General features: G+C 42.8%; 1 protein-coding gene across 1 annotated transcript in view; it reads right to left on the bottom strand.

The window, feature by feature from the left end:
- Nucleotides 1–5,965: 5,965 nt before the first annotated feature.
- LOC125487688 (A disintegrin and metalloproteinase with thrombospondin motifs 3-like) overlaps nucleotides 5,966–11,768 on the bottom strand; it is a 107,363-nt gene continuing 101,560 nt past the window's right edge. Inside the window, exon 5 of the mRNA XM_048619768.1 lies at nucleotides 5,966–6,075. Coding sequence (XP_048475725.1) covers nucleotides 5,966–6,075 — 110 coding nt within the window. The remainder of the gene's footprint in view (nucleotides 6,076–11,768) is intronic.

Here is an 11,768-nt window from a genome sequence, read left to right as displayed (position 1 = left end):
TAATAAACCTCTTGCTGCTCATTAGCGAGAAAATCCTCTCTCTCTCTCTCTCACTCTTCAATGTTTGATTGGAAAATAGAACTTTTGCTCTGATGGCAGGAATCTTTCCATTTGGCATCTCATGTGATTCTCCCAACTTCCTTAGTCATTGTCTATCTCACTGGTGGGTTGGGAAGAATCTGGCCATAATTCTGATAAAAGACTTGTTACGGTCCAAAGTTTTAACTTGTGGTCCTTTTAACTGGCAAAGCATGTTAAGAACAGTGTCCCATAAAACTGACCTTAAAGAAATTCCTTACTCATTTGCTCTTCAGTCCTACTCATTTGCACTGACTGATCTGTGCATTCCACCCAAGCATCCTGAGCCTCAAGAACACTGTGCTTCAGCTCAAAGTATCTGTATCCTGCTTTGTTACACCTCATGCAACAGTGTCTCCAAGGACATCACAATGGCTCCTCATGTCTACCTGATTTTATTTGCTCTTCATTTCAGGAATTAAGTTCTGGGCAGGAATGTTGCCCAGAAATCCTGTTGAAGGTCATTAGCCAATTATATGCCCATCCTGCATGCTTATTAATGATTTCTTACAGCTTGTTGCAGTGTTTCGCACCCCCCCTCCAAATTTGGTGCCATTGAGAAATATCCTTCTTGAATCCAAAGCTTAAATTATTAATAAAAATTTGGAATACCAGCAAGTGTGCCACTATTCTTTGTGGCCATCACTTTTCACCTTCTGTTATTCTGAGAACTACCGTTTATTCCTACACTATACTTTCTATCATGAAGCCAACAGGCTACTCAATCTGTTACCAACTTGATTAAGTATGATCTTATTCACTATTCATGTTATGTGGCAGGTTTTTGAAGAAATGGTGCTGTTTTTGTGGAGACATACATATTTTACTGTATTTTCACAAATACAATTAATAATAAATTTCTATCTATCTACCTACCTACCTACCTTACCACCTATCTCTTGGAGATCTATGTAATTACATTCATGGTACTATCCTTAATTGTCTACTTTTTATCTCTTCAAAGAAGTTAATGAAACTGATAAAGCAAAGCTTTTCCTTTTGAAAGCCATGTTGCTTATTAATTATTGCATTTTTTTTCTGTATGCTTTTCTAATTCATTCTTTACTAGGGATTTCACTTTGATTCCTACCATGGATGTTAAGGTGACTGGTCTGCTTGTTCTCTGGACATATTCTGTCTCATTCTTAAATATTCGTGTAACATTAGATTTGTGCCAGTTCTCTTGCACCACACCCCTCTGAACTAATAGTCAAATATGTGTAATTCTGTCTTCCTAGCAAATATTGAAGCAAAGTAATTATTGCATATATTTGTGCTCTCATTACTTCTGCCTGCAATTTTATCCTGTTCTTCTGGCCCTATTTGCTCTTTTTATTTGAATGTCTGTGTAATATTTTCCAATTCTATGTTACATTCCTTGATAGTTTAATTTCGTAGTCCTTCTTTGCTTTGCTAATTGATTTGATTTCCCTCCTAATCTCCTCATGTTTTCCCTGCCATAGTGTCTACTGTCTGCATTATAATAGAATCTCACAATGAACTCACACACTGTACAGAGTGGAAGCCCCCTGCATTTCCAAATTTTAACCATTACACATTTTGACCTGTGCTCACAAACACGCGGAAGGTAATGGCGGGTGCAAAGTTTGCATCCTGTTTTAAAACCACACGCTAACAGACCTGCAGTCTGCAGATGACATCATCTGGGTTACTGAAGGATCATACGTGCTCCAAGGCATGGTCATCAGTTTTGAGTGTAATGACATCAAGGTTGGTCTATGCATCAGGTGGGAGAAGACAAAGACAACGATGATTGGACAGCAACAAAGCCACCCAACTCCTTCGGGTGACACAACACCAAGGACATTGACCTTCTCCCCACTCTAGAAAGCAACATCTCCAGAGAGGGTAGGGTAGAGATTGATACCCACACAAGAATCACCAAAGTAGCATCAGTCTTCCAGACACTGCACATGTTTCAATGTGACAATGATGTTGTGACTCTATATGCCCATCTTAATACCAACAACACCCAATGCCAGCAAGTCACAGAAGAATACAGCAAAGGTATCATCTAAGTTGTACATCTCCCACTCGTGTTGTCTACATGAGATCCTGAGCATCTCTTGGAGAGACAAAAGCTCCAAGAAGTGTGACAGAGGGCTGGGCAGAGGCACACAGAGGACATTGGGACAGAGGATTGATTGAGACTGGCATTATATGTACTTAACTCACAGACATACGTAAAAGCCAGAGTGACAGTAGAATGGATATCAACAGACGACCAAAGACAAAGCAGCCAAAGAAGATCTGGTGAAGTACACTTAAGGAGGATCATCACAGGAGAACAGTATGTGGTCTGAAATGAAAGAGATTGCAATGGTTCAGGACTATTGGTGGATTGATTGGTTGATTTTATTTATTGTCACGTGTACCAGTGAAAAAATTTGTTTGTGAGCAGTATGGGCAGATCATTGAGAGCAAGGACATACAGATCAGAGGGTGAAAAAAAAACTTGGACAGAGTAAGGCATACAGATTACACCACACAGGATGTATGCAAGACAAGATCAACATTAACAAGATCAGCAATATTTGAAGTTAGAGAGTCCATTCATCAGTCTAATAAGGGCAGGAAAGAAGCTGTTCTTGAACCTGTTAGTGTGTCCGATCAAGCTTCTGTATCTTCTGCCTGACAGTCTTGCTGCCCAATGTCCTAAACAGTTCTGGAGGAACTAAGTCTGAGTAACTAACTCCCCAACCTTGCATGTTAGTCATCTTTGGGAAAGCAACCTAAACTGGAAGTGGACAAGACCAAATATTTATTTAAATATGGCTATGTTAATGGAGCAGCTGCAGGAAGCGTGGGTAAACATGTTATTTAAAGTTGTATACGTAAGATTAAATTGCATAGTGTTCATTAGGTGAACATTGAATTGTTGTATAAGGAAGAGATAAAGGAGTTGTACTTAGCATCTTTCACAACCTCAGGGTATCTAAACATTTTGGAAGTGTGGTCACTGTTTGAATGTAAGACATGCAGCAGCTAAATCATCACTGCAAGGCCCCACAAACAGCAGTGAAAAGAACGACTAGATAGCGTGCTTTTAGATGTTGGTTGGAGATAAATGTTGGCCAGGATACCAGAGGAACTCTTCTCCTCCCTTTTCAACCTTTCATGCCTACCTGAGAGGACAGATAGGCCTCAGTTTAACATCCCAGATGAAAGACGACACCTGTGGCAGGATTGTAGCCCTTCCATACTGCACTGGAGCACTGGCCTTCTTCCTCACTGAGTATTCATGGTAGGTTAGTTCCCCAGTAAAGCTGCTCCACAGATTTTGTGCTGACTTGTGCATTTTTTTGGCAAAGTCCACATTGTGTTCAGTCTCGATGGGTTACCACAAGACGTAGCAAATTCTCTTGCCATATCTTATGAAACTCACCCTCATTAATGACTCAGTCCGCACCCATCACGCCTCATGTCTGACCTTACCACGCATAATTCCCAGACCATAACTGCACTCACCAGATAACTGCAGAAAGACCTGCATACCCCTTACATTCACACCATCTCGAACAGGCTGCTGTGCAGCTGGGCAGGCACTGTTATTCTGAAGCTATCCTGCTCACTGACAGACAGAATCAGAAGATGGTGGAGAAGGGGAAGGTGACATCATGATTCTCCAACAGGGAATAGGAATTTCTGGAAGACCAGCAGAAGAGGCAGCCTCACTACCTGGGTGCGTGGGAATAGCCAGCACAGCCACAAAAAGGTCAATGACTGTATCTGCTTTGCCAGACGAAGTGCCACACTCTTCTCTCAGCTAACACACACTGACTCGATCTCTGCCACCTCCCCCCAAGTGTCACACCCTGCCATCACACCACCTGCAACATCTTCCCTCACTAGGTTATACACACACACACAGAGACACACACACACACAAACACAAACACACACACACACACACACACACACACACACACACAAACACACACACACACACACAAACCCACACACACACACACAAACCCACACACACACAAACCCACACACACACACATACAGACATACACACATACACAGACACACACACGCATAGATATAGACACACACACATACATACACACACACAAACACACAAATATACATACAGACACACACACATACAGACACACACACAAACGCACACACTCCCTTAGAACACCTCACCATCTTTCACTACCCTGCACCAGTACTAACAGCCCTGTGTATCCACTTGCATCGCACTCTAGTCCCCCACTTTTCTCAGCACAGGAGAAGAGAGCCCCTAACAGGGCAGAGTGAGATGTACTGGTGGGGCAGTGCCTAACATTTGGTTGCTTGGTCGCTACAAGGAAAGAATTCTGGCCCGCAGAAGCAAAGACTGGGACCCACCAAGTGATTCCCACTCTTCACTCCACTGTGACGGTCACATTAATCCCGCTGTCAGTGTTGCCCTTTGCAAACCACTTCTAACCACTGAAAACCATGCCTTCTCTCCCAACTGTGTCTTGCAGGTACAGCCAGCATCTCCATGACCTCTGCAGAGAAATGCCCACCCCAAGAGGGCTCTCCTGGAATTCTAAGGAGAAGAGTACGCAGGCCTCAGAGGAAGCATTGGCAAAGCTGCCTCCTGCATCGCCCCCTAAAACCCAGATACTGACAGACAGCTCAGTGGGAACATTTGGCATCATGAGTGTGGGAATACAAGCTGGTGAGAACCTCACTGCAACAGCTATACAGCTGGATGAGGAAGAAACATTCCAGGTCGCTTTCATTCAGAATACTGCCCGGGAACCAGATATCTGCTCAGTCCCAGGCAGAGAGAACGTGACCGAGGCTTGGCGATCAGGCATGCACTCCAGGTAACCCTTCCTCACAAGGAGGCAAGGCAGTGCCAGGACGCACCCAGACAGAGGAGAAGGTCCCTCAGAATTCTCCACTCAGGACACTCCAGAGGTGGGCGGTCCTTCCACCTTCACTCTGCCTGCACCCCCATACAGCCCCCATCCTTGAAGGCTCAAGACAGGGAAGCTCAACTTGCAACTGGCAGGTCACGCAAGCTTCCCTGGGGGTCACCCGACTAAACCCTCAGTGCCAACGGGCTCCACTCCAAACAGGCTCTCTCCACCTCAGCAGCAGAATTAAAACGTAGGGAAGATAAATGTGTGCTTGCAAAAAAAAAATTGACAGAAATGAGTCTGAGTATTTTTATTAGCCAAGACCCATTTGACTCATATAATAGGTCCAATGGCATTATTCAAAGCAGAGTTTGGCATTCTTGTAGTGTTCCAGTCTTGAACACCTTCCAAACAGGTTAGTTGGATATCCTATCTTGTGATGTTTTGTTGGCCATTCTGTGCAAACTGTCTGCTATATTTCTGTGCATAACAACCAGACCCCACTTCAAATATGGTCATGTACAGAATTATACAGCACAGAACCAGGTCAATTTAATCCTGTACCGACTCTTTGGAAAAGTAACCCAATTAGTTTTCATCTCATTTCATTTCATTAGTCTCGTCCTCTGTTTTCCCGTTGCCCTGCAATCAATTGGTTGTAATGTGCCTCGAATGGCCTGAGGAACTGTTTGATCATTTACAAATGCTAATTCTTGATTTCTTCCTTTCATATTAAGGTGGTGAGTCCTGGGAAGTGCAACTAGACAGGGTCTGTTAAAAGAAAGGCCTTTCTAGTTCTCTATAGTGTTGTTTGTGTCAGTGACAGAAGGGAGGTCATCATCCCAGAAGAAACAGAGGCTGCAGAAAAGCACAGATAACAGTGGTCTAAATTGCAGACCATTCAGCTTGAAGCCTACATACCCTCACTGAACAGGTGTTGATCAGCTTTGTATGTGACATGAACTCCAAAGCACTGGGTTTATTATGCATTTTTTCAGAACTTACACGTGACCAGTCTCATGAGCAACTACAAACGCTGAAGAGAAGCCATCCTCATGGTTTAGAGTACAACTGCGAACTGGGTGGCACATTCCAGTCACTGGGGCATACCCTGCAGAAGGTCAAAGAGAATGAAAACCAGCAAGAGTGCAAGTTAGTAACAAACAACAAAACTGACAGGATGGTTGAGTCCACATAAATTGAAAATGCAAATTGTCTTTTTCTCTAGATGTCTAACTTAGGTTACCAGTGTTTGTCTTCAATGCTACAATGCCAGCATAATCCACATCATGTCTGTAACTGTACAGAGCTAATGTAATCATTACTAACTCAAAATTTTGGAACGGCCTACCTGACAGGCTATTGCAGAACCTTCATCACACACAGTGCAGTGGTTTTATTCAGAGATCAAATGTCAATTTCTCAAAATCAACAAGCACTGGCCAGGTCCTACAAATCTTAATAAAATTGTTGAAATAAAAATAGAACTTTACAGAAATACTTAGTCTCCCTGGGGAGAAATAAAGTTAAGATTCAGGTGAAGGGTCATCGACCAGAAACCTCAACTCCGTTTGCCTTCACAGTTGCTACTTGGGCTGGCTGAACATTTTCTGTTTGTACTTCTGATTTCCAGCATCTGCAATATTTGTATTTGTTTTTAAAACTGCAGCTTTGTCTTGATCTGCATACAGTCAGTGAAATCCAGAGTTCATCTCCAAATCTCACCCCACAATCTCTATCTACATGAAGTGTCTACCATCCAAGAATTTCACTTCCTCCTCACTGCCCTCTTCCCCGGTACCCATGTTATGTTTAATCCATCCTTAACATCTATGACCACTATCCTTCTCGTCATAGGGGCTGGATTTAATGGTGGGGACAAAGATTTCGGCTACTAGGTGGAGGTTTGGCAGGAGCCTCGAGCTGTCTTTGCTTGGAAACGTCACCACATCGCATGGCACTCAGGCACTTGCAAGGTCAGAGGCTGGATGATCAATGACATGGAGGGCTAAAGTCCTGCCCCCTGTGAGCTACTGCCTCAGCAAAGGGCAGCAGCTCTTCTCTGGCTCAGTAGCACCACTGGGCAGGTGGTGGCTGCTGTAGGTATGACACCCACTGAATGCCTTGGATTGAGGAGGAGGAACAGATGAATGATGAAGGGCATGTCATGGGGTTCAGGTCGTGAGCGAGATAAGTCCGCATCAAAGGCAGGGTCAGGCTTTCATCAGGACCCCCAACTCCCACAACCTTTCCAATGCCGTGTCCCTCAGTCAGGGAATTTAATTCTGTTAAATTCTACTCATAATAACTACTCCCAACTGAATACCTCATCAGCTGATTTTTCATTATTCAAGATATGCAGCAGAAGTTGGAAAATTCCCTGTTCTACAGGTTCACTTTGGGAAAAATGACTCAGAAGGCAGGGTTTTCATTGTGGGAGCAAAGTTGCAGGCAGAGTTAGGCCAGCTGCCTCTTGAATGAGTCTGTAGGCAGCCATAATGGCTGACAGGTACTGGGGGTGGGCAGCTTAAAAGACAGGCCTCAGTGCTGAGGGACATTATCCCAGTCAAAATAAAAACAGGAGGACTCTCTCGTCCTGATCCTTTGCAGGTATTCACTTTCAATTCACACTTCCCATGTCCCAATTAAAGGGATGATCAGGCAGATATTTGAAAGTATCAATGGCAGAAATTGTAAGTACGTGAACCCTCTTTATCTTGTGTAAATAAACTTTGCATAATTTTCAGAATAGATTGGACAATAGGAACTGTCAGTAAAATCAAGTATTCCCTTTGTCAGAGCTATTTGAACAATTTTATGGTCATCTGAGTTCTCAGATAAGACTGGTAAATGTGAAGCGTAGCTCACCATGAGGGGTATGGGTAAGATCTTCTGAGCTTTTCAAACGGTTCTCTCATCCAAGCTACGATCATGACACCCATAAGATGTTGTGTCCTTTGAAAGCTGTCTCTATGCCATGTACATTATGGAGGTCTATCCCCTGAATAGAGCAGGCCAGCTCACAATACAGCATACAGGTTCATGGACAAATACCATTCACACCCTTAAATAGCACTGGCGAAAATCAGAAACTCTGGAGTACCAACCACTTCCAGACTCTCTCCAATTCCATGAAAATCCAGTCCTGTATGTGTTTTACTGCGTGGCTGTCTCAATCCATTTGTAATCATACCCCTCCACAATTACACCACCCTTAAAAATACTCAATTATTTCCCTTTCTCTAATTTATCCTTGGGAGGTAGGTGATGCACGTTCTTGCTCTGGGAACATGAAGAACCAATCATGCACAGAGTCTGTGGATTTGCATATGGACCAGAAGGGATAAAGCCTAGCATGGCCCTTGCCCCAACGGGGGTGGCACAGTGGCTCAGTGGTTAGCACTGCTTCCTGGGTTCGATTTTACTCTTGGGTGGCTGTCTGTGTGAAGTTTGCACATTCTCCTTGTGTCTGTGTGGGTTTCCTCCCACCGTCCAACAATGTGCAAGTTAAGTGGATTGGCCACGCTAAATTGCCCATAGTGTCCAGGAATGTGTAGATTAGGTGTGTTAGACACAGTTACAGGGATAGGGTAGGGGGATGGGTCTGGATGGGATGCTCTGGATAAATATTGACAGGAGAAAATGAGGACTTCAAGTGGGCATTCATTGGTTATGTAAAGGTCAACAACAGACTGTGCATCTGACACTTTGTTGCACTCCCTCTAAAATAAATATCTCCTTCCCTGGCATGGAAACAAAAACTATACAGAACAGTCAGGGGTGAGCAGAGAGCACAGGGATTTAAACTGCAAGGGAAATTAAATACCTGTATCAGCTTACAGGTTCACATGGACTTTGATATTTTCTCCTGTTTTGTTTTGGCATTTAATGTTATTGTTATTAGCTGGTTGTAAATATTACATATTTTTTATAAATATTCTATTAAACATTCAATGACATTGTCACTCAATAACTCTAAGTGAGATTAATTTTTCCTATTTAATACTCATGATTCTTTGTTAGTGAGTGTGGTTAAGTGAGGCAAGTGGGCACCGGGTGGGGACTTGAGGTGAGAGATGGTAAGGTGACATCCAGGTGGGATGCCACCTGAGTCGGCAGGGTGTCAGGTGATGTTTCCTCTGGTAACATGAACACTGAGATTAGATTCACTAGTTTTTTCTGATAGAACATTCCAACTCTGTCACACAGAAAGGCCTCAACCTGGCTGACTCACTGACGGATTGCAAAGTCACCAGGATCAGGAGGATCATAGAATCCCCGCAGTGATGAAAGAGGCCATTCCATCAATCATGCCTATACTGATCCTCTGAACAGCATCCCACCCAGACCCAGCTCTCACATCCTACCCCATTATTCTGCATTTTACCACATCCAATCCACCTAGTCTGCACATCTTTGGAGCACCAAGGAGAATCAGGTAGAACATACAAGCTCCACACTGATATTCACCAAACGCTGGAACCAAATCCAGGTGCATAGTCCTGTGAGGCAGCAGTGCTAGCCAGTGAGCTACAGTGCCATCCATTAGGGCCTGATGGAGGTTAGTGAGCAATACATAATGGGAAAGTTGGACTTGGCACAATTTAGATCACAGCCAGGAACCTTTGGATGAGCCCAAGTTTATGATGATGTAGTCCTGCATCTCAAGTGAATAATTAGCAAAGAGGATTAATGTTGATATCTTCATGGAGACATGAAGAAAGAAGTAGACTTTGAGAGAGAAGTTAGACCATGAGAAAAGGATTTCAGACTCAATGAAGGGAAAATAAATTGTTCCAATATGATGAGAAATAAAACCTCAGAAGTGAGAAAAAAGAAGTTCAAATGCAGTAGAAGGAAATGCCACAATGGGAGTGAAAAAGACATAGGCTGAACAAACGCTGCTAAGAGTTATACAGAAAGTTGATCAGTCACAGTGATGGACACAGAACCACAGTTTGAAGACTGGATCAGTGAGGAGCAAGGCTGAAGTAAAGGCAGCAGTAAGTGCTGAGCCTGGGGAAGATGCCAGTGAATAATAATGTTGTGAAGCCACAGCAGTGAGTATTGAGGTTAGAAACAGCAGCCATGGTTGGCTCAGTCTGAGGCCACAAATGAAGTGGCATTTTTGGGCCTTTTGGCCTGTTCCTAATTCTGAAAACCTTGTATTCTTATGATAATTTCTTGAGAGAATGTCAAAGCACATTTGCAGTGAGAAGGTTAGTGCAGCCTCTGAGACTGTTCCTTGGTTTTGTACTAATGCTTGCTTTGCTGGACAATGCACACTAATGAAGAACTCGTAGATGTGAACAGGAACATCCTTTCAGCTGATCTGGCATAAAAATATTTGGGACTCAATGCGGTTCAGTATCTCCAAATGGAAATCATTATGGTCGGTTGACTGGTGGGAATGTAACTCAGGAAGCAAAGAATTCCCCTTTGTTGCCCAGCACAGACATATGGAATGATTTATACTGTGAGATGGTTTACAAATCTCTGTTCCTCTAGCATTTTGTAATCAATAAAAGAAGTAGATCTGTCCTTTATATTTTTGTGAGAATTCGAATTTCGGGAATTGGAGTGAGAACACAGTGTTTAAATGACAGCAGTTCAGATTGATAGCATTTCCCTCTGTGACTATTTTTGGTTCCTCGGTACAAATCCAGACATATTAATGAAATACAGCCTGTTTAGTAAAGCATACAGGAGCTTAAGCGTTTCCTCTCCTGGGGGCATATTTGCAATTATATGTCTTAGATCCGACCTTGTTAAAAGGTTAGATCTTGGGATTTTCCCTTTTTTTAAGGTTTTCCTTTTGAAAATCGATTTAGGACTCAGTGGAAACTGAAGTGCCCTATTTATCTCACTGTCCCAGCTCAGTTTGAAGCATTACCACTGGGTTTGTCATTTCATTTGGAGAGGCAACTTTAAAATATCAGAGGAGGACAATATAGTGACCCCCATTTTATAGGCAAATCTATCAGCGTTCACGGTCATCAAACCACTGAATCTTGACAGCTCAGGAGCCTGGAAGTTGTTGAAATAACAAATTGGGCAGAATTTTCTCTTCTGAAGCTAAAAGTCATGGCAGGTCTGAAATGCAGAGGGACCTGTGTGTGAGGGCTTTGTGGGGAAGTGGGAAAGTGGAGTTGAGATCATGATGTGATTTATCACAGCCTTATTGGAGAGTGAAGAATGCTTGACGAGCAGAATTGATGATTCTTGCCTCCTGCATATCTTTTTATGTCCTTTTTTTCTTTATATATCTAAATCCTCTTATTCCTGTTTTCATTCTGATAAATCTCCCCTGTCACCCTGCCAGAGCCTTTGTGTTTTTTTTGTAAAGTGTCATTCCCAGAATTGGTTGCAATACTCCAGCTAAGGTCTGAGCAGTGATTAATTTCATCTTTAAAGCTTGAAACATCAGGACCCCAAAGCACAGCACATTGATGTATTCCATACAAGGGAGTTTTGGAACATTAAGGTGTACTTCTGGAGAGCAAAGGTTCATATGTGAAGAAAACATAAGGCCAAGCTCAATCAAAATGCTTGTTGTGTCTAACAACTTACTTTTCTAAGAGCAAACAAAATCTATCATTACGAATGAAACAAATTTGGTTTTGAATTGTATTAAAATAGTTCAATTCTCAGGGGCTACAAAATCATTTAAAGGCTGACAGCTTTGGGTCAGCATGGAGTGACAAAAAAGAATGGGATTGAGAGGTCCACAGCCAGACATGATGTGGTAAAAAGGAATGATGTTTGTTCAAGTATCAGGAGAACTAAACATTCAAATATTCAGCA

The sequence above is a fragment of the Rhincodon typus genome, chromosome 3 (genome assembly GCF_021869965.1).
Source record: "Rhincodon typus isolate 14 chromosome 3, sRhiTyp1.1, whole genome shotgun sequence".
In the NCBI taxonomy this organism is placed as follows: domain Eukaryota; kingdom Metazoa; phylum Chordata; class Chondrichthyes; order Orectolobiformes; family Rhincodontidae; genus Rhincodon; species Rhincodon typus.
Note: the sequence above shows the minus strand (reverse complement) of the source record. Positions and strands in the feature narration are given on the sequence as shown.